General features: G+C 61.3%; 2 protein-coding genes across 8 annotated transcripts in view; one reads left to right on the top strand and one right to left on the bottom strand.

The window, feature by feature from the left end:
- GRAMD4 (GRAM domain containing 4) overlaps window positions 1-12,145 on the top strand; it is a 91,085-nt gene extending 78,940 nt beyond the window's left edge. For all 5 annotated transcript variants that reach the window (XM_081309240.1, XM_081309236.1, XM_081309237.1 and 2 more), the window contains 11 exons: window positions 616-707; window positions 1,155-1,203; window positions 2,158-2,229; window positions 2,608-2,651; window positions 2,726-2,835; window positions 5,767-5,921; window positions 7,255-7,399; window positions 8,056-8,149; window positions 8,837-8,921; window positions 9,487-9,555; window positions 9,871-12,145. In XM_081309240.1, coding sequence (XP_081165366.1) covers window positions 616-707; window positions 1,155-1,203; window positions 2,158-2,229; window positions 2,608-2,651; window positions 2,726-2,835; window positions 5,767-5,921; window positions 7,255-7,399; window positions 8,056-8,149; window positions 8,837-8,921; window positions 9,487-9,555; window positions 9,871-9,975 — 1,020 coding nt within the window. In that variant the 3' untranslated portion in view covers window positions 9,976-12,145. The remainder of the gene's footprint in view (window positions 1-615; window positions 708-1,154; window positions 1,204-2,157; window positions 2,230-2,607; window positions 2,652-2,725; window positions 2,836-5,766; window positions 5,922-7,254; window positions 7,400-8,055; window positions 8,150-8,836; window positions 8,922-9,486; window positions 9,556-9,870) is intronic.
- A 1,347-nt stretch (window positions 12,146-13,492) lies between these two features.
- Window positions 13,493-24,661, bottom strand: part of CERK (ceramide kinase) — a 39,063-nt gene continuing 27,894 nt past the window's right edge. For 2 of the 3 annotated variants that reach the window (XM_081311233.1, XM_081311232.1), the window contains 6 exons: window positions 23,526-23,678; window positions 20,922-21,027; window positions 19,521-19,591; window positions 17,933-18,138; window positions 16,859-17,067; window positions 13,493-15,491 (listed from right to left, as the gene is read on the bottom strand). In XM_081311233.1, coding sequence (XP_081167359.1) covers window positions 15,419-15,491; window positions 16,859-17,067; window positions 17,933-18,138; window positions 19,521-19,591; window positions 20,922-21,027; window positions 23,526-23,678 — 818 coding nt within the window. In that variant the 3' untranslated portion in view covers window positions 13,493-15,418. Of the gene's footprint in view, window positions 15,492-16,858; window positions 17,068-17,932; window positions 18,139-19,520; window positions 19,592-20,921; window positions 21,028-23,525; window positions 23,679-24,661 lie in introns of those variants that run through there. The other variant, XM_081311234.1, reaches the window with a different exon arrangement.

The raw sequence follows: 24,661 nt of genomic DNA on the forward strand, positions 1-24,661 counted from the left end.
TCTAGGCCTGAGGAGGGGCCATGGCTCAGGGTACCTTCCAGAGTACTCAGAGGTAGCACTGTCCTTTCAAGGGGTCGGTCACCAGGGATGGCCTATGCCAGGAAGGGTCTGAGATCCACCGTGACTCTGGGTAGGTAGGATCTCTGAGCAGGTCCCTGGGAGGACTCACTGTCCCCCTGGGGGACTAGCATTTGGCACTCTCAAGATGAAACTCATGGGGAGGACCCCCCATATGCTCGGAGGCCCCTTCCCCTGCCACCTTCACAAATTCTCGCTCAGCAGGGCCCCCTCCTGGGGCCCAGGTGTCCTGGTCCCACCTGCATCCTGTCACTAAGAGCTGTGCCCTCGATTCAGGCCCATCTTGCAGCCCCACCTGGCTGGCTTGGGACCTGCCTCGGCCCGAGCAGCCCTGTCCCACCCCTGCCTGCGTGGGCTCCCCTTAACCAGGAAGCCACCGTTCCCCAGGATGTCCGTCCTGCGGGCCCTCGACCCTAGGAGTTTGGAAGCTGCTAGAACCTACCTGGTTGGTCAGAGGAAGAGAGGGAAGCAGCTTGTCCTGACCCCTCTGCAAGGCCTCCTGACCCACCCCTCCCTCCCGCCTTCCGCCACCTGCAGGTGTACATGAATGCCGTGTGGCATGGCTGGGCCATCCCCATGTTCCTGTTCCTAGCAATCTTGAGGCTGTCCCTCAATTACCTCATTGCCAGGTAGGTGCTGGGGGGGTTGTTGTGTGTCCCCATCACATGGGCCATGTGCCTCCCTCACAGCTGTGACCTGAGGTACTGGCATTGGGGCGTAGTCCTCTGATAGGCTGCAGGCCCCGGGCAGGACAGCCTCTTCCTGGGGTGCTGAGCTGGCAAACTTCCGAGCTCTCTCCCTGCACGGCCGCCACGGGCCCCACGCCCTCCGTCAGGCTCACGTCCTGCAGGAGTTTCTCCCCAACCCCAGGGTGGGTGGGCGAAGTTGTGGGGCTCCCCCCCAGCAGTCTGGTTGCTGTTAAATCCGCCCCCAGGCAGCCAGTCACGGTGGCCAGCATTGAGGGGTGAGGACCCCTTCCCCCAGCTGGGAGCTTGGGGCTGACAGTTTGAGGTTGTCCCCTGACCCGCCACTTGCAGGTGACACTATTTTAGATTGTGATGGCTTCTGTTTGCCAGGGGCTGGAGAATACAGTGGAGCATTGTACCAGAAGTGTCTGAAGCCGTGGTGAGTGCTGGTGGGCAAAGTGTCCCCTGTCCCTCTCACTGGGGCAGCCTCGGAACCTGCAGGCGCCGTGTGGGGAGGCCACAGATGAGTCCTGCCCTGGCAGGAGGGGCAGGGTGGAGGCGGCCAGCACCCAGCCTGAGCCCTGGGAAGCCACCCAATCTGACCCCAGCTGGGTCAAAGTTAGCTGCAAAAGAGCAGGTCACCGTGTCCCAGCCTGTCCCCCCAGACTCTTCCTGACTGGGATGTGGTGGGTGGGGAGGTGGACAGGAAGTGAGGTAAGTAGACCTGTCCCCACCCAGGGCTGTGGAACTCACATCCGGTCCACTGCCATGCCCACCCACTTCACACCTGGCTGTTCTTGCCCAGCTGTGCAGCAGCTGTGAGGCCCGCGTGGTCTGAGAGCAGAAGCCATTCTTAGAAGTTTGCTGGAGAGGGAGGCTTGGGCCCTGGGCGACACCCCTGGGCATCTCCAGGGGCCTGTCCAGTATTTGAGCTCCTGTGCACATGGAGCACAAGGTCACAGAGGTGTCTTTGAGGCGACGTGCCTATACCTGCCTGGCCCCAGGAGCCCACAGGCCTGATGTCACCACAGGCACACTCACATTTGCTTAGATCAGCAGGGATGAGGTCAGGCCCCCATTTGCCTGGGCCTCAGCGTCCTGCCTGTCGGAGCGCGCAGGGGCGGGCGGGCACTATTAAGGTGAGCCGGGAAGGGGAGACCACTCAGCCCTGCACTCTGGGCCTCTGCACCGTGTGAAGGAAGCTGCCACCACCAGCCAGCAGGGTGTCCTCCTCTTGCTGGGGCCCCAAGCCATGTCCCATCCCATCCCCTCTGGCTATGCGGGCACAGCAGAGTGACCTGCAGGCGCTGGGTCTGGGAGCCTCGTGGTCTTGTGAGAGTGTTTCTGAACTGTTGAACCTCAGCGGTTAGATTCCCTTTCCCTGTGCCTGCAGGAACCTCCAAAGGAAGACCTGACCGTGTCCGAGAAGTTCCAGCTGGTGCTGGACGTCGCCCAGAAGGCCCAGGTGAGTCGCCAGGAGGGGCTGGTGTTGCAGGCAGCACCCCAACCCAGGCCTGTCTTGTCTGCTGCCTGCTGACTGACCTGCAGCCGACCTGCCCGGTCTCCTGTGGCTCTTCCCGATCTCCGCAGGGATCTGACCTCATGTGGCGGGAGCCCTCCTGGTGGCTGGGCATGTGCTCCCGAGAGGCAGGACTCAGCTGGCCTGATGTCCACCATGGGCACACTCACCTTTGCTTAGACCAGATCCCCCAGACTTGGGCATGGCTGGGCAGGACCAGGGGGCTGATGCCCAAGGAACCCTGTGTCTTGGGGCCCACCCAGAGTCTCGGTGTGACTCGTGGGCACAGGGGTCTGTAGTTATCACTGTTTCTTCTTCACACAGAACCTCTTTGGCAAGATGGCTGACATCCTGGAAAAGATCAAGAAGTAAGTTGCCACCCCTCAGTGACAGTGACAGTGGCAGCCCTGCGTGCCCTGCCTGACCCCTGTCTCCCTTCCAGCCTGTTCATGTGGGTCCAGCCCGAGATCACACAGAAGCTGTACATTGCGCTGTGGGCTGCCTTCCTGGCCTCCTGCTTCTTCCCCTACCGCCTGGTGGGGCTGGCCGTGGGTAAGGAGGAGTGCCGCGGGCCTGCTGAGCCGGGGCTGCTGGGAACGTCTCGTAACGGGGGACGCCAGATCCCAGTTCTGCAGGGTGTCTCATGCCTGCAGGAGCCAGGCTGGCCTCAGGTCCTGGCCTTCCTCTGCGTCTTCTCAAAGCTGCTTTAATGTGGGAGAAGCGAGGCGCGCCTGAAGTCCCGAGCGAGGCAGGACGATGGCTCTTGGTCAGGCTCGTCCTCTGCTCATCAGAGGCCCAGCTTCCCGCTGTGTGGCAGGGCTGCTGTGCTGGCAGCCTGGCACCAGGTGGGGAGGCCCGGAGCCCATTTGAGGGGCAGTGAGCCAGTAGTGGCTGATGGGATCAGTGTCATGGCGTGAAGCCAGGGGCCACATCTTCCTGGAATGCTGGTGTTCTGAGGGTGACCCGTGGTATGGGGAGGTGGGTGTCACTGTGGCAATGACCTCTGGATCCACTCCCACCCTCTTTTCTTTCTCTCCCTCTTTATCAGTAACTGGCGTGTGATGTGGCCAGGCCCCGGCACTCAGGAGAAATCGCAGGGGCCTGGGCAGGTGGGGTCTCAGCCAGCACTGGGTGGTTGCACGAGTCGTGAGAGCAGGGAGTTGGGTGGGAGGAGGTTCGCTTCATGCTGAGCTGGGAGGTTGTGTGTTGTCACCCATGTGCTGTCAAGCCAGGCAGCCACTTAGAAAAGTAGCCAGGTGACCGTACTGTGCTCACACACAACTGACCTTTGCTATATGGATGGTCACCGGGAGGGCAGCCTGTCATGGAGGTGCAGTCTGGTTCTCCTACCAGAAATAGTCGGGTAGCTCACTGGGAGCTCTGTAGGACATAGTCTGCCTCCGGTGGCTCTTACGTGGTCACTTTGCTTATTTCTTTCATAGTATTGGTCATGACCTATGATGGTTTGGACACTTTATTAACTTATTTGCTAGCTCCCCAGACTACAGCCTAGGCAAGAGTGGGTATGGCCTGTGGTGGGACGAATGTGGCCTGTGGTGGGGGGGTTAGGGCCTATTATGGGGGTGTGGCCTGTGGTGGGAGGATGTGGCCTGTGGTGGAGGGTGTGCCTTGTGGTAGAAGGTATGGCTTGTGGTAGAGGGTGTGGCTTGTGATGGAGGGTGTGGCCTATGCTGAGGGGTGTGGCCTATGGTGGGAGGGTGTGGCCTGTGGTGGAGGGTGTGCCTTGTCGTGGAGGGTGTGCCTTGTGGTAGAAGGTGTGGCCTGTAGTGGAGGGTGTGTCCTATGGTGGGAGGTGTGGCCTGGTTTGGAAAGGGTGGCCTGTGGTGGAGGGTGTGGCCTATGCTGAGGGGTGTGTCCTATGGTGGGAGGGTGTGGCCTGTGATAGAGGGTGTGTCCTATGGTGGGAGGTGTGGCCTATAGTGGAGGGTGTGGCCTATGGTGGGAGGTGTGGCCTGTGGTGGAGGGTGTGGCCTATGCTGAGGGGTGTGGCCTGTGGTGGAGGGTGTGGCCTATGGTGGGAGGGTGTGGCCTATGGTGGGAGGGTGTGGCCTGAGTGGAGTATGGCCTATGGTGGGAGGTGTGGCCTATGCTGAGGGGTGTGGCCTATGGTGGGAGGTGTGGCCTGTGATAGAGGGTGTGGCCTATGGTGGGAGGGTGTGGCCTATGGTGGGAGGTGTGGCCTGTGATAGAGGGTGTGGCCTATGGTGGGAGGGTGTGGCCTGTAGTGGAGGGTGTGTCCTGTAGTGGAGGGTGTGTCCTATGGTGGGAGCATGACCCATGGTGGAAGAATGTGGCCTGTTTGAGGGTGTGGCTGTGATAGGGTCTGGTCTGCAGTCGAAGGGTATGGCCTGTCATGGGAGAGGGCTGGCCTGGGCAGGAGTAGCCCTAGTACTGGCAGTGGGCAGTGGACCGTGGGTCCTGACTAGTACCCATTGGGAAGGCAGAGCCAGGGGTTAGCAAGCAGATGGGTGAGGTTGGGGAGGAAGTCTGGGAGCAGAGGACTCTCTTTCCTGTTGGGTGGGTGACAGTGCCCACATCCAGTGCCACAGAACACGCTTGGGAAGGGGGCAAAGTAGCCCTTTGATCCTGGGGTCGGAAGGTGTGCAGAGTATGGCCATCTTGCCATAGGTCAAAGTCTCCAGGACAGCCCCACCTGGGGTTTCGATCACAGAGTGGACGAGTCTCCAGGACAGTGAGGCTGGGGCCAGTGAGGGCTGAGACTGAGCTGGGGGTGGACTCTCAGGTCTGGGAGCTGAGCTGAGATGGGCTCAGGGAGCAGGTTGGGTCTGGGAGTGGTAGGAATGGACAGGAGGGACACTGGTGGTGGCCTGCAGGGAAGAGGGCCAGCGTGGGAAGCCACACTGAGGCCATTGGGAAGCTGTGCAGGGAATGTGTGTAGAGGGTGCTGGGTGTGGGACATTCAGAGCGCCAGAGCCCAGCTCCAGTGGGTGACGGCAGGGCCTTGGGGGAGTCTGGCGGGGAGAGTGTCCCTGCGTTCCCAGGTGGGAGATGTGTTGAACCCCCAGCCCTGGACCTCCACAGAGCAGGAAGGAAGAGGATGGCCTTGGTCAGATGGGGAAGGTGGGAAGGCCACCACCAGCCTGAGATCATGGTTCTGAGACCGCTGACGGACCTGGCCCCTGACCACTCAGCTCACCTCCCCCAGGCAAACCCTGAGCCCTGGTCCATTGTAGGTATCAGGGCCCTCCTGGCACCAGGCCCTGTCCACAATGGACAGGTGGTGGCTGCAGCAAGAGGCACTGAGTGTGATGGCCGTGCAGTCCGGGGCCTCACAGCCTATGGCCACCAGTCCCCTCCTGCTGTGGGTTTGGAGCAGGTGCCCTACCTGGCCGCACAGCGCCCCCAGAGCACCTGGTGACTCCAGCAAGCAGGTGCTGAGCCGTCCCCCATTAGGCAGGCTGGGCTGCAGGCTCTGGGTATCGCAGACCTCCTCTCCCTCAGGGCTCTATGCCGGTGTCAAGTTCTTCCTCATCGATTTCATCTTCAAGCGCTGCCCCAGGCTGCGAGCAAAGTACGACACGCCCTACATCGTCTGGCGGAGCCTCCCCACGGACCCCCAGCTCAAGGAGAGGGCCAGCGCCACCATGTCACGGAGGGTGAGTCCCCCCCACTCCAGACAGCCTCGGTTCGCTGGGCAGCTGATCTTCGCCAGATCTGTGCCCACAGACAGCATCCGAGGGCATCTCGAGGTTTCCTCTGTGCCCTGTTCTGTGGCCCGTCTGTCCCTGTTGTCTCTTCTGTGAGGCCAGCAACCTGCAGGCCCTTGGGGACCTTCCCTCCAAGATGTTCTAGGAGCCAGCACTGGCCATGCCTGCTACAGCCAGGGGCCAGGGACTTGGGGAGTGACCACTGTCCCTGACTGTGAGACTTGGGTATCAAGGTCAAGTAGCACCTGGGCAGAGCCCCTAGTTCAGGCCTCATGGGTGCTGGGCACGGGGTCCTGAGCTGGGACAGGAGGATGAGTGAGCCTTGGTGCTGTCCTTGGAGTCTCAGATGAGTGGGGAGGGTCCAGGCCCAGCAGGACTCCCAGCGAGGTCCAAGAGGGTTTGCTGAGGAGGCCACATGGGAGCAGTCTCGAGGGGAGGCTATTCCAGTGACCCACTGTTGGCCCTATCTGGGGGAGGGAGGCTTTGGGTGGGCATGGGTTGTGCTCCCAGGTTCCAGAACAACCAAGCTTGGCGGGACCCTAAGCTCAGCAGGACCCTGAGCTCGGCCCCAGGGGGCCCAGCCTGCCACAGCCCCCCCCAGGCTGATGGCTGTCCTGTAGGTGAAGGTTGCTCGAGGAGCATAGATGCAGGATCCTGGCCCCTGGGACAGGATGAGGGGTCATCTTTGCTGTTGGGTGGCTGGGACCGGGGCCTTCCTTGGGCTCAAGACTGGCCACTCAGGAGAGGTCAGTGAACCTGGGTGGAGGCGTCCCAGGATGGAGGCCAGATCCCGTGTCCTGTGGCCCTTCATGCTCAGCTCTGCTCCACTTGCTTATGTCTCCTTTCTGGCCCTCTGTCAGGGCACGACGAGGTGAGGTGTCCGTGTGGAAGTCCCCTGACCTCTGTGATCCAGTGCTGTGCGTTGCGGTGTCTAGTTTTCTTAAGTTGCTGTCGGTGGCCAGACTTGATCTCTGAAATGTGGGGTTTAACTGCCTCCACGCGGATCACGTGCCGGGCACCTGTGTCCTTGGACTTTGTGTCCAGCTTTGCCCCAGCACTCGGGGCTAGGGAAGGTTGTGGGTGACACCGGGAAGGAGAAGTTCCCCCGCCTCTGAGGAGTGGAATCTGCAGCCCCGGGCCTGTGGGGGCTGTGGCGCCCACATTTGGACTTGAGCTGGCAGGAGCACATAGAGCCTCTTAGCTGGTCAGTTTGCAGCTGGGTGCAAGCAAGGAAAGCCCTGTGCCCCTCAGTCACCAGCAGGCCCCTGTGTGCTATTGGCAGCTGCAAACGGCCTCGTCGCGGAGCTGTGTCTCCAGTGCGCCAGCTGGCCTGGGCAGAGACGAGGACGCCGGTCGCTGCCACAGCACCAAGAAGGGGAACTTCCACGAGATCTTCAACCTGACTGAAAACGAGCGTCCACTGGCCGGTATGTGCACAGGTGCTGATGGAGGCCGGCACGGAGGCCCAACCAAAGCAGAGGGGTGGCCTCCCTGAGACAGGAGGAGGTGGTGCAGAGCCTGGCTCTAGCGGGCTGTCCCAGGCGGCCGGGGATGGCGTGCCCTGGAGGGCAGGTCTGCTTGGCAGGCGAACTCCCAGGGCACCCGCTCCCCACAGGGGGGAGGTCCCAGGAAGGGGGCTTTGCTCTGCCCACTGGCCGCTAGAGCCCGTGTCCGCACGGGGTTCGCCAGGGCCAAGCCGCAAAGCTCCTGAGCCACACAGCCCAGTCACAGAGCTTTGAGTGTGGCCGTCTCTCTGGCGCTGTCCTCTGTGGGTCTGCGGGTCAGCGCTGGTCTGCAGCAGCGTGGGCTAGTGCGCCTGTCTCACGGTGTGCTGTCAGCCTGGGTGCCTGCTCCGCACTCTGGGAGGAGTGGGCGACTCCCAGACCTGCAGCACTCTGCCTCCTGGCCCTGCACCCTCCTCCCACTGTGGACTTTCTCTGGTGCTGGGGGAACCCAGGCTTCTCACGCTGGGCGGGGAGCTGCACCCCAGCTCATGCTGAACCTCCGGTGGCTACATGTGCCCCGGGTGATGGCTGCTGAGGGCGGCAGCGGAGGCAGTCTCAGGTGCTCTTCTCCCCGTTAGTGTGCGAGAACGGCTGGCGTTGCTGCCTGATAAACCGAGACCGGAAGATGCCCACGGACTACATCCGGAACGGGGTTCTCTATGTGACCGAAAAGTGAGTGGGGCCACAGCTGCACCTTTTCCTAGACCTAGTGAGGTCCCTCTGCAGGGCGTTGGCGGGACCTCGGAGTGTGATCAGATCCCAGGGCTGGCCCAGCAAGTGTGTCCTCCAAGGCCATGGGCCGCTGGCTGCACTGCCCTGCCAGGCGCCCGGGAGCAGGCACCACCTGCACGCCCAGCCACCGGGACGCTCCTGCCAGGGTGAGGCTGTTCAGGGGGCACAGGACAATCTCCCAGGAAGGGACTGTGCTCTGCCCCGCTGAGCCAGGGCCCCAAGGCTTGCTGCAGTCTGGACACAGCAGTCGGAGATGACCTCATCTCTCCTCTGCCAGGCAAGACTGTCTCAGCCCCAGGTGTGGGAGGAGGGAGTACAGGGCCTCAAGGTCACCTTGTCCCCAGCCTGCAGCAGCGGCCAAGGCTCCGAGCTCCCCCTAGCCCCTGCTGAAGGATCTGGTCCCAGAGCCCTCAACCGGCCCCTGGACTCCAGCGCACCTTGCGGGGAATCCCGTGGGCAGGGAAGCCGTGGTTTAGCGCGGAGCCCAGGCCTCTGGTTTTTCTGTAGGTGCTGTTTGCCGCGGCGGGGGCACTGCTGGGTTGTGAAGCGGCAGCCCGGGGAGCACCCGCTTGGCAGGAGCCCCACCTGGCTCTGGTGTGGACTGTGCCTCTCGCTCTCCCCGTCTAGTTATCTGTGCTTTGAAAGCTCCAGATCTGGGTCTTCAAAGAGGAACAAAGTCATCAAGCTGGTGGACATCACCGACATCCAGAAGGTGGGCCCGCCCCCGCCCCCGCCCCGCCCCGCTGCATTTCTACCGTCTCCTGTCAGTTTCAGGGACAAAAATGCTCGAGGGCCACAAAGCTAGTGGGTTTTACTGTGTACACTGGGGCGTTTGCTGTCTGGAGACTTCCTAGGCCCAACGGGACAGACCCGCTGTGGGGGGACCCGAGCGGTCTGCTGGGTGGGCTCCCTTCCCTCCGTTGCATGTCAGGCCCACCCAGGCACGGGTGTTGTGGTCACCCCCTCTCCAGAGAACAGGTGTTCAGGTGGGTCACCAGAGGTACAGTCAGGCCAGGACCCTCCCGGCTGGTCTCTGGGTTGGCAGTGCTGACAGGGGCCCCTCTGGGGTCAGGGCCTGGGAGTCAGGTCTGGGCTCCTCCCCACAGGATGAGCCATGCAGGCCTGGCTTCTCAGTCGCAGGGTACGAGGCGCTCCTGGGTCCCTCCTCCTGTGGCTGGGACGGCTGTGCTTAGTGGATTCCCTGGGCCTGCGGAGGGCCAGCTGCGGGCGGCCCCAGCCCAAGAGAACCCTCATGACGCCCTGCTGTGTCCTTTCAGTACAAGGTCCTGTCCGTCCTCCCGGGCTCAGGCATGGGCATTGCCGTGTCAACGCCATCGACTCAGAAAGTAAGTGTCAGGCAGCTGCTGTGGGGTCCAGGTGTGGCAGGGGCTTGGCTCTGGGGACCCAGGGGACACTCCGAGCTGCAGACCAGCTCTGGCTTCAGTGATGGCAGAGGGCCCCATCTTGACAGCAGGAACCTGCTGCTGTGGCCCAGAGGGCGCCGCCGGGGCATTCAGGGAGGGGCCTGAGCCTGCGGGGTGCCCTGCCTCTCCCTCTGTGAAGGCTGGAGGCCGTCTGCCACGCTGTGGCTGCTGGTGGCCTGGCCCCAGCCTGGCAGCGCTCATCCCTGGCGCCTGGCTCACCGGTGCCTCCTCCGCCAGCCGCTGGTGTTCGGGGCCATGGTGCACAGGGACGAGGCCTTCGAGACCATCTTCAGCCAGTACGTGAAGATCACCTCGGCCGCAGCCTCTGGTGGCGACAGCTAGTACTGACCCCCACCGCCGCAGGACCTTCACGGCCCTCGACGCAGGGCAGATGGACTTGCCACGCTGCTCCTTGGCCTGTGGTCGCTGTGGCATTGACCATGCTCCAGGGACCCCTTCACTGAGGGGCTGCGGCTCACGAGGACGGCACAGATGCCCCTGCCAGGCACGTGGGGCCCCTTGGTGGACACATGTAGACACAGGTGGGCAGAGGATCCTCAAGGCCTGTTAGAGGATGACATGCAGGACCCTCACCATCCCCACCAGGCACAGCTCCTTGTCCATCCTGGCCTCGGTAGAGACCTGGCCCCGGCCACCCCAGGGGCTCCTGCAGCCCCCGAGTCCCAGTCTCGGAAAGCCAGAGGCCGCCCCCTGAAGCCATAGCTGAGCATGTCTGTGGCCCTCCTGCTGGGGTTAGGAAGTGTCACTGCTGGGTGCGGAGGTCCTCCCCACCCCCGTATGCTGGTCCTCAGAGTCGGGGTTGTGGGGGCAGGGGCTTCCCTCACCAGCTGCCGCATCCACCTGCCCATCTCGGCCCCTTGGCTGGCGACCCGGGAGGGTGCAGGGCGCGAGTGAAGGCACACCCTTCGGCACTGTGCTCCCTGGAGAAGCCCAGGAGAGCACTGCCCAGCTCTGAGTCTTGGCTGGTCAGGTAAAGGTCAGCCACAGCCATGGGGTCAGTGCGGTGGAGTCGGGGCAGCCAGAGCTCCCTGGTCGTGAAGGCCAAGCTTCAGTGCCCTGCCCGTGAGCTGCTGGGAAGCTCCGTGGGCTGAGGCCTGCCCCAGACATCTGACAGTATTTCTCTTCCTGCGTGCCCACCAAGCGCTCATCGGGGCCCAGACCACTTCCAGTGCCCACCTGCCCCAGGGCAGCACTTGCTGGCTTGGATGAAAGACGCGTGCTACCCAGGAACACGGTGGCTGGTGGGGGAGGCCGAGGGAGCGTCTCGCAGGCTCAGATTGTCCTGGGACATCTGTGTTTTGTCTGAAGTGAGAAGCCACGTGGAGTCCTGGGACAGGCCCAGGCCTCCAAAGGAGTGACCGTCTCCCTGTCCACACGCTTTCCAGGTGGCCCTGCACCTCCCCGGCTTGTCTGAGTCCTTCGGGTGTCACTGAGATAGTTGTTTTTTGAAGAAACAGAGATTATATTTTTACAGAGAGCAAGCTGTCTCTTATTTTTGTATCGTTTTTCAGGTGACATTTTTACCTTAGCTCTGATCCTCATTTGCTGGCTCGGGTGTGAGACCTGGTGGGTCTGCCGGGTCACACTCTGGTGCGTGGGCCGAGCACCCCGACCAGCCAGGTCAAGCACACATCCCACCCAGAGGGTGGAGGCTGCCCGCCCCGGGCACCATGGGTGCCAGCTGCCGGATGGCCCTGCTCATCAGCCTCCGTCGATGAAGGCAGAACCCGCCCTGGGCCAGGGCTTCGGCCCCTGCAGGGATGGTGCGCTCAAGTGCATGGGGCGAGATGGGGGCCACAGGACCCCAGGGTGCCCAAGGGGAGGCAGGGTATCTGTGACGTGTCCCCAGGGATGGCTGTGGGGTGACACCCCTGGGTGGTGTCAGACCTCTTTCTGGGCCTTGGCAGTGCCCCAGGCTGGGTCCTGGGGACCAGGGTCAGTAAGTCCTCCTTGTGGGCACACTGGGGTGCTATCCCCACACACAGTGGGGAGGGTCCCCGAGAGGAGGGGCCTCTTGGCAGAGCGAGTAGGTTAGTTCGAGTCCCTTTCACCGGAAGGGAGATGCAGACTGACCGTGCTGCACCCGGGGAGGCCCGAGGCCTGTTGGGGAACAGGGGTCCACAGTCCAGCGGCTCGCAGGCAGCCGTGTTCCTTGGAGCCCAGGGGCCTGGCCAGGGGCCTGCTAGGGTCTGGGCTCCCTGTTAGAGACCAACAGGGTTTTCGCTGAAGTGCGTGAATCTGGACAGATGTTTAATTTCTGTGACTAATCACTGAGCTAGATGAATGTTCGATTTTGTATGTCCGGAGCTTGAGTCTATTTTGATCTGTAAATAATCATTACTGGTGTCACTTTTGTTCTACAAAAAGATTGTACTGTATGGAGAACTGATGAAAAACACCCTGTCACATTTTTTAAGAAAACCTTGTTTAAAGAAAAGTCTTGTATAAATTATAATTTTTATTTAAATAAATTAAAATGCTTTGTGCTAAGGTCCGGGGTCCGCGGCTCTCTTGGCGGGGCGCGGCCTGGGGGCTGCTGGAGCGGCTGCAGGGCCCCCTCCTGCCGCAGGATTTGGGCAGCAGGGCCACCTGGTGAGGGAAGGCTTCAGGGAGGGCTGGGTGGGTAGCCAGTCCTGCTGGGATGTGGGCATCAGGAGGCAGGCCCAGGTCTCAGAAGATGGAGGCCAGATAGCAGGGGACAGCTGTCAGGAGGGCACCCAAGGCCAGCTCTGGGTGGGGCAGAGCCAAGGCCAGGCAGTGCCTTGGGTTTGGGGTGCAGACCCTGGCCCCACTCAGCTGCCATGTCCTGGGTTCCTGGCCAGAAGGGTCCCTGGTGACATGTGACTTGGTTGATTGAGACACTGATGTTGACACAGAAGGACAAGGAACCCACCTGGCCTCTAAAACCGGAGACCTGTGTGGGACACTGACAGTGCCTGGCCTCCCAGCTGGCCGCCCAGCTCCCCCAGAGCCGCTGGGAGTCGGTGGAAACCTGGGGAGTGTGGCCCTAGGGGGTCAGATGCCCACACCCCTGCCCTCCCTCCCCTGTCCACTGCAGCACTGTCCTGGGTGCCGGGAGACAGCAGAGAAGGGACAAAGGTCCCTGGGGCAATCTGCAGCACCCACAGCCCCTCCTGAAAGCATGCTTCTGCCACGGCCAGCACAGCTGCCCCTCTGCCCTTTCCCGGCACCATCCTGAGCCCCAGCTGCACAACTGGCCTAAGCCCAGTCCAGCTGGACCTTGTCCTCAGACACCACAGCCCCTCACCTGGTCCCGAAGGCAGGTGTAGCAGGAGGGCACAGGTGGGCCATGGGTGTCATCCCAGGTGGGACCTCCTGGGAACACCCTGGCCTGAGGGAGGCAGGGGTAAGTTCCCCAGCTCACGGTCGGCCTTGGAGGGGCAGCAAGTCACACCTGGTGGTTTCAGCTTCACGCCCTGCGTGGGGAGGCGGGGAGGCTCGCCCGGGAGGCTCTGGTGCCGCTGGGTTTCCTGGCACAGGTGCAGCATGCACATCTTCACTCATTTCTTCTTCTTTGTATGTGAAAGTTTTTCATTTTCATGAAAAATACTCTACTTTGAAAAGAAATTTGTAAAAGAAAGAGAAAATGCCAAATTCTGCCCAAAGTAACTTTATTTTTGTCTTCTCAAACATATCAGATCAAATATGCTATTTACTAATCTTGAAACCAGCAAGATTAGGCAGAAAATCAAGCCCTCTCCACGGCGTTCCCAGCTGCGGGGGCTTGGGAAGAAGCCTCACTGCCCGCCCCCACTTCTCGATTTGAACCGTCAGCCATGGGGCAGAACTGCTGCCTGATTGTTTCACAGCAACAAGCCACAGAGGAAGTTTAGAGACCACCCATCGAAGGGGTCCCAAGTTCTCTGTCTACCATCACTTCTGGTGTTCTTCTGTTAAAGTCCCCAAGTCCAGGGCTTGGGGTGGCCGTGAGGCCTCCTGGAGACGGAGCCCATTGGTGGGAATGGCAGAGGCTGCCTCCGTCCTGTGTGCAGTCCCAAGGGGCTTTGGGGGCATCTGCCACAGCCCCCTGTGCAGTCCCAGGTGGTAAAATCAGCCTGCCACTGGTATGTGCCACCGCAGCATCTTCTGCCTGGGTCATCCTCCGAGGTTGGCAGGGGCTCTGGGCAGACCAGGCCCCGGGAAGCATTTAACAGGGTCACGACTCCGAATCTTTGGGGAAAGCTTGTAAGATGGCCCGGTTCTCAGGGGCAGCCACAGCCTCCTCAGGACCCTCCACCTGAGCCTTCTGGAATGGCCCAAGGGAAGCAGGGTGTCATCCCAGGTGGGACCTCCTGGGAGCACCCTGGCCTGAGGGTGCCCCCTGCCTGTCGGCTGCTGAGCACAAGCGGTCATTGCCCCTTCAAAACCTGCCACTCTGGCTCTCTGGTTTCTTCCCAACCAGGGGCAAACCTGAATACAGAGGCCCGGTCTGCCCACTGTCACCCAGCGGTGACTCAGCCTTGGCTTACTGAACCATCCCACCACACGGCTGCCGTTGCCAACCCGGTCCACTAATACAGAAGCCACGGGAAAAGCCCAGGAGGGACCGAATGACGAGACAGGAGGCTTTGTGTATGCCTCAAAATACAATCAACGCAAAGAATCCCCAAAACAGATGGTGTCGGATGTGGCAGCCACCTGGGGACCTGTGAAAGAGCCACCCACAGCGGCAGCAGTGAACCCGGTCTCCTAACAGTTGGCGCCTTCTCTTCCAGGCCAGAGGTCAGGTTGCCTCACGTGCCACTCCACAGGGCTCGTCACACATCAGTCTGAAAACAAGGAGGACAGGTGCAGTCAGGAGCCCAGTGGCGGGAAGCCTGCAGGGGGCCGGTCCCTGGCTCCAGGACCTCAGCGGGAAGCTGCCATCATCGCTCAGGGCTGGGGAGACGGCAGAGACGCCCTGTGCTGGTCCCACTGAGGACGGCAAAGCTGTCGATACAGAGGTCAGCATGAGACGGCAGGAGACTGCAGGCCGGCACCAGGTCAGCCTGCTGGAGTCAGGGCCACCCTGTCAAAGTGAATGTCCCCGTGGAATGCCCGCTGCTTTCTGCTCCCCAGAAAGCCCGGCGGTGCTAAGCACGTTGTGTCCATACACGATGTCCATGTTTTGCCTCTAAAGAGAACGAGCCCTCACCAGCGCGTTTCCAGCCGTCTCCATGGCCACCACGGAGCTGCCCGCTGGACGGTCTCACAAACACAGCTGGGAGGGCAGCAGACCAGGAGGTTTGCAAGGTCAGACGTTGCCCTCAGGGGCTCCTCAGGCCTCACCAGATGGCAACGCCCTGACCACAGAGAAGGTGGAGTAAAATGAAGAAACACCTGTCTCCCAAAACCTGCTCAGACCATTCCAGAAGAATCTTATAAAGCAGATCGGTGACCCAGGCCCCTGCGTCCAGAAGGTGGGCCTGATTCCTGGAAAGTACTCCTGTGTCCCTAAAGTCATTGCCCTGGAACCGCTAGGGGCTGACCTTAGATCTGTGCTGTCCGAGTCGCTGAGCTCCGAGGCCGGGCCCCACGCCCACGGCGCTGGATGCTGAGAAACCAGTTGTGTGGAGCGCCACTCAGCTCCCAGGGAACTCAAATGCCAGATATGTATGCAGAATTGTTGACGAAACGTATCTTGTTCCAAAATCAAGATCTAACTATCAAAAATAAATTTCTAGATGTAAATGTAGATATCAACATAATTGGTCTGTGGTCATTAAACAGTCTTCACACCTCTGTGCATGGGGCGGGCGGGCCCTCAGCTGCAGGGCTCCTGCTGAGGCGTCTCTTCAATTCCTCTTGCAAAGAGCTGAATGAGCTGGCAGTGGACCCTGTGGAGACAAAGGGCCACACTGTGACTCCTGTGTGTCCCCTACCTGGGCGGGGCAGGTGCGGACTGCCAGGGCACAGGCACGTGGCCGTCCTGCACTCCAGAGCCTCTCTGTAGAGATGCTCTTGGCCACTTGGAAGATCCAGGGCACCAGCAGACCTGGGTCTAATTCCCACACCCCTCCACAGTAGGGGGACAATCCCAAGTGCCTCTATTCCATGTGCCGCGGCTTCCCCGTCCCGCGCAGCCTCTCCCCAGCAAGAGCCCCCCAGAGGGGAGCAGATCAGGGGTCCTAGAGGTCCCCTGACCAGCAGCATGGAGGTCCTGGGCCCCATGCAGGACAGCCCTGTTGGCTTCATTCCCCACTGTTACCAAAAGCACAGATGTATTCTAGCAACTAAGATCCCAAGAGTAAGTGGCACGTGCCAAGGTGCAGGGTAGATGGGCTATATGTCAAGAAGACCTTCCTAATTTGAGATTATTATAATTTTTTTACCTTTATCTATCTAATTTTATGTGTGCTAAGGATTGAGCCCAGGGCCTCACAGGTGCTTGGCAATGCTCTGCCCCTGAGCTCAGCCCCAGCCCAAGCTTTCTATTTCTTGAGTGAATATATAAGCCAGTGTATACAGTAGTTCCCCCTCCCTGACGTGTCAGGCAAGCTAGCAGAAAGCAATCCCTTGGTGCACAGCGGCTGCTGTGGTGATTTCCTGGGACCTCGTCAGCCCTTGTGCTCAGGCAGGAGCTGGCTGACCACCAACTGCCACATGCACCAGAAGGAAATGGAGCCTGGGCCCAGGGCTGGGGGACACCTAAAGACGTCCTATCCACTTGCCTTATTTAGATGTGAATGGTGAACGCTCTTGGTGCTGGAGCAGAGGTCCCAGCAGCCAGTGGGCCGAGGGTCTCTGGGGAGCCCTGAGGCTGCTGCCTCCACACCCTGAGCTTCTCCTCTGTGCCCCCCCACTTTCTCTGCCCACCTCATGCTCTTCCCAGGCCCCTCTGCCTCCTGCCACGGCAGCCGCCCCTGGTGCATGAGGCCCCTCAGCAGGCCTTGCAAGGCCCGATGTCTGCCCATGGATGCAGGGGCCCAGGACTTGAGAAGTGCCTGTGAAGGCAGCTCATTTGTTTTTGAATGATTTATCAGAAAATAAAGAATGCCCAGGAGAGACCACGCCTGCTGGGTGTAAGGTATCGCAGAGAAGAGGAAGAGAAGAGAGGGCTTCGGAGCCCTGGAGAAGGCTCTGCCAGTGCTCCCCCCTGCCTCTCCTGTGCTCCGCACCTGACCACCCAAGGAGGACTGCAACAAACCGGAGCTCTCCTTGGCACCCACAGCCTGGGCACACCCGGGGCTGGGCCTCCACTCACCTGACCTCGATGGCAGAGCTGTGCAGAATCTCCCCGTCGCAGTTCCAGGAGCTCCGGGGGGCCGAGCAGCAGGAGGCGGGGTTGTCACAGCAGATGTGCCCCAACCCCTGCTTTCCCCTGTCCTTGAGGGTGTGGTCCTCTTCATCCAGGGACTTGGAGGTGAACTGGAATTTCTTCACGCGATAGACTTCAACAAAACTGAAGTCAAACTACCGGGGCGAGGGAGGGGAAGCAGGGTCCTCACTCACCGTGGGGGACGCCTGCTCTGCTCCCTCGGGCCCACGGCCTCCAGTTCCTACGAGCTCGTGGTCCAGCTGTCAGGCAGCCACTCTGAGCCACCCTCTCCAGCTGGTGTGACCACTTAGAGATAGCCACCCAGAGCTGCCCTCCCCGGGCACTGGTCAAGCAACACCAAGACTTTGGGAGTCTTAGCCCACCCACGCAGGGACCACTACTTATTAAAGAGCTCTGGTGGTTAACTAGCAGTGCTTTGTAGATTCTTCTGTCCTCTCTTTAATAAGTGCTACTCAAAAGCTGTATAAAAAATACCACTGGACTACATCTAAAACACAATTTAAGCAAAAAGCCCAAACAAATCTCACTAAAATTAAGAGGCTGTGACAAAAAATCCCAGGCCTCCCCTGACTGACCCGGGCCTCCCCTGACTGACCCGGGCCTCCCCTGACTGACCCGGGCCTCCCCTGACTGACCCGGGCCTCCCCTGACTGACCCAGGCCTCCCCTCCACAGATTGTCAGTGGGGGGGGGGGGCTGGCAGGGTCTGAACACAGCCCACTCCTGGAGATGGACTTGGAGGGGCCTGCAAGGAGGACACGGAAGAGCAGCACAGGGAGAAGTTGGGAAATCCGCAGCCCTGAGTTTCTGTGACAAGAGTGACATTTCAAAATGGACTGCATAAGGAGCAACTGACCAGTTTAAAACTGGAGAAGAGCAAACCAGAAGATGTGTCCTTGCTGCCTTCCTTGGAACTACACAACGCACTCCTGCAGTGTGGGACCAGGGCCGCCCTCGGGGAGCTCCTCGTCCCCGCTGCCGCGTCCACCTGTCCACTGACCTGGTCGGACTGGTTGGTGTGCCTGAGGAGGAATCTCAGGAAGTTGAACCTGGAGCACTTCCGGATGAGGATGAGGTCGAAAGTCCCGTCTCCCAGGTGGGCGGCTGGGGACAGGCCCCTAGGGCTCCGGGGACAAGCACAGGACATGTTCGTGGCATTAATGGCCAGAAACTTCCCGCAGATGACATGCCACTCCTCCACCTTCTCTGAAGCAGAAAGAACAGGGCCGATGTCGCCGTGCCGTGGGGCTCAGGGCCGCAGCTACAGCCTGTGCCTGGGGCGCCCTGAGCTTTCACCCTGGTGACGTTCAGCACATTTCTCATGCGACTGCCATCCAAACCAGTAACGTCGCCTAGAAAGGGCCACCTGCCCCAGGAAGCTGCACTGACACTGAACCCGAGGGTCCCCAGCAACTTGTAGGTGGTGATCTAGAGCATGGGTCAGTGAACCACCACCTGGACCTAGTCCAGCCGGCCATGTGCCTTGGCCTGGGAGCTAGGAGCTAAAGATCACAGCAGGGGCCTGATGGGAGACCTGGGCGGCGTCGGTGAGTCCTTGGCGCTGGTTCAGCCCAGTGCACGTGCAGCCGCGGCCTTCTGGGATGGACGCAGGACCTGCCGTGCTAGGCAAGCCCACTCCCACCAAGCCACCCACCCAGCCCCAACACATGTTGGGGTATGGAATAGAGACCAAGAGCTCAGCTACAGGTTAACTGGCTGTGACGAGGCCACTGTCCGCCCCCCTCTGTCTGGGACTCAATGCTGACGACAGCCGGGTCAAGGACAGAGGCTCCTGCCAGGCCAGGCACAGTGCTGGCAGTGTCCCCTCCTCCATCAGCTCCGAGTCTCTGCTAAACGTCTCTGCAGGAAGCACAGCACCTTAAGAAGCAGGTGATGAAAGAGAGTGACCACCCCAGGTGCAGGGCAGCCCAGAAAGCGGGGAGTCCAGGTGGCAGAGACGGCCACTGTGGGACGTCGATGCTGCCATCTAGTGACTGCATGTGCCATGGACCAGAAAAGAGGAAAAGTGGAGATGTGCCCAAGGCAGTGACATGGCCCAGGCTCTGTCCTCGAGGAACTCCTGGGGACATTTCATGACAGGACAGCATGGGCGATGGAACGCGGGCAGTGAAGCCCAACCTGGAAAGGCCAGGGTGTCCTCAGCAGCGAAGAAGGGGAGCTGAGAGGTGGCTGGGGGTGGGCGCGTGCGCAGTGCAGGGGCCCGGCTCAGCCCCAGCGGCTGAGGAGAAAGTGCTCGCCGGCTCTGTCCTGCTTTGTCCAGCATGACAAAGAAGGCGGGCAGTGTTTTTTAACAAAGAAAATAGGGATAATGACATGTTGTGACGGGAAATCCCGGTGTCCGTGAGCAAGGCTTCATGGCGGCAGCAAGCGCAGTATCTGCGTGTGGCATGAGGCAGCTTGGCTCGGGGCAAGCTGCGCGGCTGAGACAGAGGATGTCCTCAGAGGAGGTCCCCCAGGCCTCAGGCCCGCTGCAGGAAAGCCAGAGACACAGAGGCACGGGGAGCAGGAAAGAAGAGCTGGGCAGAGGAGGGGGCGGGCACCTGGCGGGGATGGGGTGGGGGACTGACCGGAGTCCGGTGGGCCGCGCAGGGCTTGCTCCTGCTCCAGCTGCTGCCTGCTCTGCCTGCACACCAGGCATCTGAAAGACAGAGCCGTCACTGGTCACCCTCTCCCCAGGGCAGAGGAGCTGGCCGAGGGCGGAGCCTGGCACCCACGGTCAGGCGCAGTTCTCTTCCCGGAACGCACGGTTCAGTTCAAGGCCAACTGAACGTATTTCTTTAGCGTGCCAACTTGAATTCTCCAAGTTAGACTGCTTCTGAAGTTGGGCCTCTGAAGTTCACCAGCGTCCTGCGCCAAGGCGCGCTCACAACCTACAGGGCCCGTGGCTCCCTTGCTGGGCGGCTCCAGCAGCACCAGCGCCCACAGCGGTGGGGTCCCACGGAGAACTCGCCTGGAGCTGGGCACTCAGGCCAATCCCTGAGGGGCACTCATCCCAGCCAAGAGCAGCAGACAGGCAGCTCTGAGCCCTCAACCCAGATGCGGTTACCACCCAGGTGCGCACTGGGTGCTGCTGGGCTACACAGCAGCCAGAGGCTGTGGACACTGGTGGCATTGGCAAGGCAGCAGCTAGACCCTCTGACTCGATGGCCTCGAACTCCTTGCTCACGGGTGAGGACGTGGGATGGTCATTCAAGGACTGTGTGTCCTCCAGAGCGTCACCGTCTCCTAGCCTCCGGCAGCACAGGTGGCCAGGCAGACACATGCTGTGCTGTCACTGGGGTGGCCACGCAGCCGGGGCCGCTCAGTCGAGGTTTCCTGGGGTTCTGTGCCCACAGGGAGGCCGGAGCTCCTGGCCTTCCCCATCCTGGGCCTCTTCTCCCCCAGAGCTGCCTGGTCTGCCCCTTGGTGGGCACCTGGGCTCTTGCTCCGGTTGCTCCCTGCCTTCTGAGGGGCCGGGGGACTGGCCAGGGCTCCTGATCAGGGGAGAGCTCCCATTGTGGAGCCGGGCAGAGTGGAACAGGGTCTTGCCAGGGGTGGGGACAAGGGCTGCTGAGACAGGTTCCATCAGACCAGCCTTGCCAGCAGTCCCTCCCTGTGCCGGAGCGCACATGCCCAGCTCTGGATGAGACAGCTGCCCGTGTCCCTTCCCGCCTGCTCTGCTCATCCCCAGCCCCTGAAGGGGCCAGGGAACTCCACCAGGACCAGAAAGTGTGGCCATGAGCCTCGCTGTCACACCGCCCTGGGGCCCAGCAACCAGGGATCCTCTCCTGGCATCCTCCCTGGCCAGGTGCCCCAGGTGCACAAGGCCAGTTTAGGCAGGAGCCGGCCCTCGGAGCCTCAGGCCTCCACACCCTGCTCGCACCCACAGAAACCAGCGTCTTCCTATGCGTCCAGCTCCTACGGAACAAGCCCCAGCCCAGGCCCTGTTTCACCTCAGGTGCAACAGAAAGACGTGGAGGTGTGCTTACCCTGACCGGCAGGGCTTCAGGTCCCGTGGGGATCCCGTGGTGTGCTGGGCTGGGAGGAAAGACACTGTCCCTTCGTAGCAGTGATGTGAGAGAAAGGTCTTCAAACCTGGGGACAGAGTATGGCCAAGAGAGAACTGCGACACAGCTGTGGACAGCCAGGGAGGAAAGGGAGCCCCCGGAGGCCACCGGAAGGAACCGCAGGGGCTTGGCCCTGCACATCTGTGCAGGGACCACAGAGGTCAGGGCTGTGGCCCTTCCATGCTGGCAAGGCAGAGTCTTCGTGTCACTGCCCTGCAGGGCCTCCATGATGTGGCCTGCAGGTCCCAGTGGCCTGGGTCCTTGTCTTCCCACTTCAGAGTGGTCAGCAGTGTCCCCCTCCAGGTTTGGCCCCTGCCAGAGGCACCCACCACACGTGTGACAGCCTGGAAGGCTCAGGGCCAGGGCCAGGGCAGCTGTCCTGTGGGTGCTGTCCACGGTGCTGCCTGCGGTCCTGGCTCTCCAGCGCTGGGCAAAGCCCCTGGAGGGGGCCCGGGGAAGCCGGAGCAGGCCAGCAGGGAGAGGCAGTGGGTGCGAGGGGCCTGGGGGGAGCCGGGCACGGGGGACAGGTGTATCCTGCAAGGGTGACATCACACCTCCTTTTCTGCTGCTGAGCCCAGTACAGGCCTGCATGGCCACAGTGTCCAGCCCACACCTGCTGTGGTGTGATGCTGGCCTCGGGAGCCACTGGGGGCTCCACCTCTCCTGATCCCTAACACACTGACCTCCAACTTCCACACAGTGCCCAGGCCACCTCCACAAGCCCTCACCCACAGACCCCAGCACCTGGCCCCTGGGGCAGGGTTCCATCCACAGCCCTGGGCCAGCCTGGGCAGCTCCACGGCTTGCCACCCACCCTTTTGTGCTCGTCCTGTTTGGCTCGCACCTGGCGGGGGCTGGGCTCGGGGAACATGCCCAGGATCATCTGCTCCGTGAGAAACAGCTTCCCAGGAGGCCCTGCAGGGGCTCGTGCCATTCTGCATGGTGGCCCTGGCTTCTCTCCCCGCTCCCCTGTAGGCCCCATGAGATGTCCAGTGTCCAAGGCCTGAAGGAGGCCGACCCATGGTGAGCAGACTGGCATGTGTGTCCCTCACTAAGGCACAGGGTGCAGCCAGACTCCTGCAGGGTGCTTTGGGGACAGCCGCCTCACGGCACCAGCCACCTCTGTGGCAGCCTCATTGAGCCTGGGTGTCCCCACTTCTGCCCCCGCTAAACCTCCAGGTGTAGGATGGCACCTGCCCACTCAGCTCCACCTCCCCCAGGCTCTGCCAGATGACAGGACTTCAACCTCACAGCAGCTGAACGCAAACCCACTGGCTCCAGACTCTCAGGGCTGAAGCCGGGCCACAGGGGTGGGACGTGAGACTAGGGCAGGGACTGTGCTGAGGGGCTGGGGCAGGGGCGGCCTGCTGAGCCAGCCACCTGCTCCACAAGGGCAGCCAGGAACAGGTTGGCCCTTCATGGAGATTCTCGCGGCTTTTCTGATTTCTCAGGACTCCTTTCCTTAACGGAGGTCGGGTGAGGAGTAGCTTTAGCCCTTCACGCCACGCTACAGTCTCTAGGCTGCGCAAAACCACCAAGTCACTCTCCTTCCCCCAGGAGGAAGGGCCAGGCCCTGGGGTCTGGGATATCCCATCCACCTGAATGCAGTGGGGACCAGATAAGTGACAGTCACTACAAACAGCAAAGGAACTCAGCTGGATGCTTGAGGAGTCCAACCTTAAATTCCACATCTTTACAAAGTCCCTCTTTTCTGCATTTGAAAGCTGCACCCACCTCCAGAAGCCGGCAGCACCAACTTCTGTTTCCTGTTCATTCCAGCTGTGTGAGCAGGTGACAGGGTCCCCAGGGAGACTGGTGGACTTGCTGTTCCCACACCTGCATAGGGGTCTCAGGGTGGCCCCAAGCTCTGAGTTCTAACGAGCTGCCAGGGGACACTGATGGCCACCCAATCTGAGAGCCGAGACCTGCAGGAGGGTGGTCACTCAGCCCTGTGGTGCCCGTTTTCTCAGCTGTGAAATGGCAGTGAAGCCCCTGCGCGCCAGGTCTGCACAGGGGGAGCCGGGGCGCCTGGCCTGGGGAGCAGGAGCAGTCTCACGGAGGAGGGCTCTCACCTGTCCTGCTCAGGGGCGCATCCTGGGCAGGAGAGCCCGCCTGGCCAGGCAGGTGCAAGTGAGTGCTGAGTGATGGGGCCTCTACCCCAGAACTTGGACAACAGAGTGCATCTGTTGGGGATCTGAAGGGCAGGCTGCCGCACGTGCGGGGAGGGGCGACCCCCCACAGTGCGGTTCTTGCCACCTCCGGCTCCAGTGACAGGAATGGATTCCTTCCTCCTAGGACTTTCACTGGAGCCATCCCCGCGGGCTGGCCGCCCTGTGCAGACACCTGTGCTGGGTCCAGGAACAGGATCACACAATCCAGGGCCAAGTCCAGGCCTCACACTTCCAGCTACAGGAGGCCGAGGCCGGTGAGCTCCGTCTGCACGGGCGGCCTTGCTCGGGGGCTGGTGATTAAATCAGACCCCTTAGACTCAGTCGGCACTCGGCTCAGCAGGCTCTTCTGAGTTACCTGAAAAGTCGTATCTGGCAGGCCCCATCCACCGCTTCTTCTCACTGTCCTCAATCAAGTCCCCATAGAAGCCGTAGCCCAGCAGGGACACTGAGTACCGCAGCAGCACATTGTTGTGGTGCACCGAGGACACGTCCATGGACAGCGAGTCCCCTGCAGGAGAGCACAGGTGTGGTCAGGGCAGTTCCCAAAGCACCCTGATCTCAGAGGAGAAAGAATGTGACCAGCACAGGGTCCCCCTTTGATTCCCTGTTTTTGATTCAAATGACACGTGTCTCAAATTTCCTGGGAAGCTGTTCTTGGGGACAGGATAAGCCTATACCCATGAAGCTCACCAATGTCACTAACTGAAAGGGGAGGGTTTGAGACTGAAGGGAAGGCAGATAGCAAAAAATACAAAGTCCTAAGTGGCTATTTTAAAACACGAGGTCTCTTGGGTCTGGGTCAGACAGGTGCTGTGACCGGGAGCTCGCAGGGGTTCCACGGCCCTCTTCTCCCTGCCAGGGGCTGGGCAGGTGCTGGGCACCTGCCACCTGAAGGAGTGACTCACCTGCAGCCTTGCAGGTACTTTGCAGAGAGATGGGAGGGGGCCACACCCACAGCCACCCCTGACCACAGCACCAGGAAGGCCAGGCCACCTCGTGCCCCAGGCAGAATGGGCACCCAGGGGCGTCCTAAGAGCACGCATGAAAGTAGTGGACTGTGGCAGCTGGACGGAGCTGCAGGTGAGGCACAGGGGGCTGGCGGCCGTGGGGTGCTGCTAAGGCTGTGGGCGCGAAGCTGAGTGGAGGCCAGAGGCAGTGGCAGCCCGAGGCAGAGCGTGGCAGGAGCTCCAGGACCCAGCAGGGACAAGCACCGGAGCAGGGGCACTGTGGGGTGGTGCCTGGTCCGTCACCAGGCCTGTGCCTCTGGGTGCTGAGAAGGGTCTGGCACGATGGGTTCATGTTTTCAAAAGGCCCCAGACGGGCCTGGGAGACAGACCCGGGGGGCGGGCGAGGCAGTGTGGCTGGGGCGAAGGGATGCCAGGCTGGACTCCTGCGGTCGTGGGCAAGGCCACGGGCCACAAGGAAGCAGGGCCACTGAGAAATGGCAGCGCTGGTGGCCTGTGCCCTGGGGGTGGCGGGGAGGCAGCTCAC

Source organism: Spermophilus citellus (genome assembly GCF_964194105.1).
Source record: "Spermophilus citellus genome assembly, chromosome: 10".
Classification (NCBI taxonomy): Eukaryota; Metazoa; Chordata; class Mammalia; order Rodentia; family Sciuridae; genus Spermophilus; species Spermophilus citellus.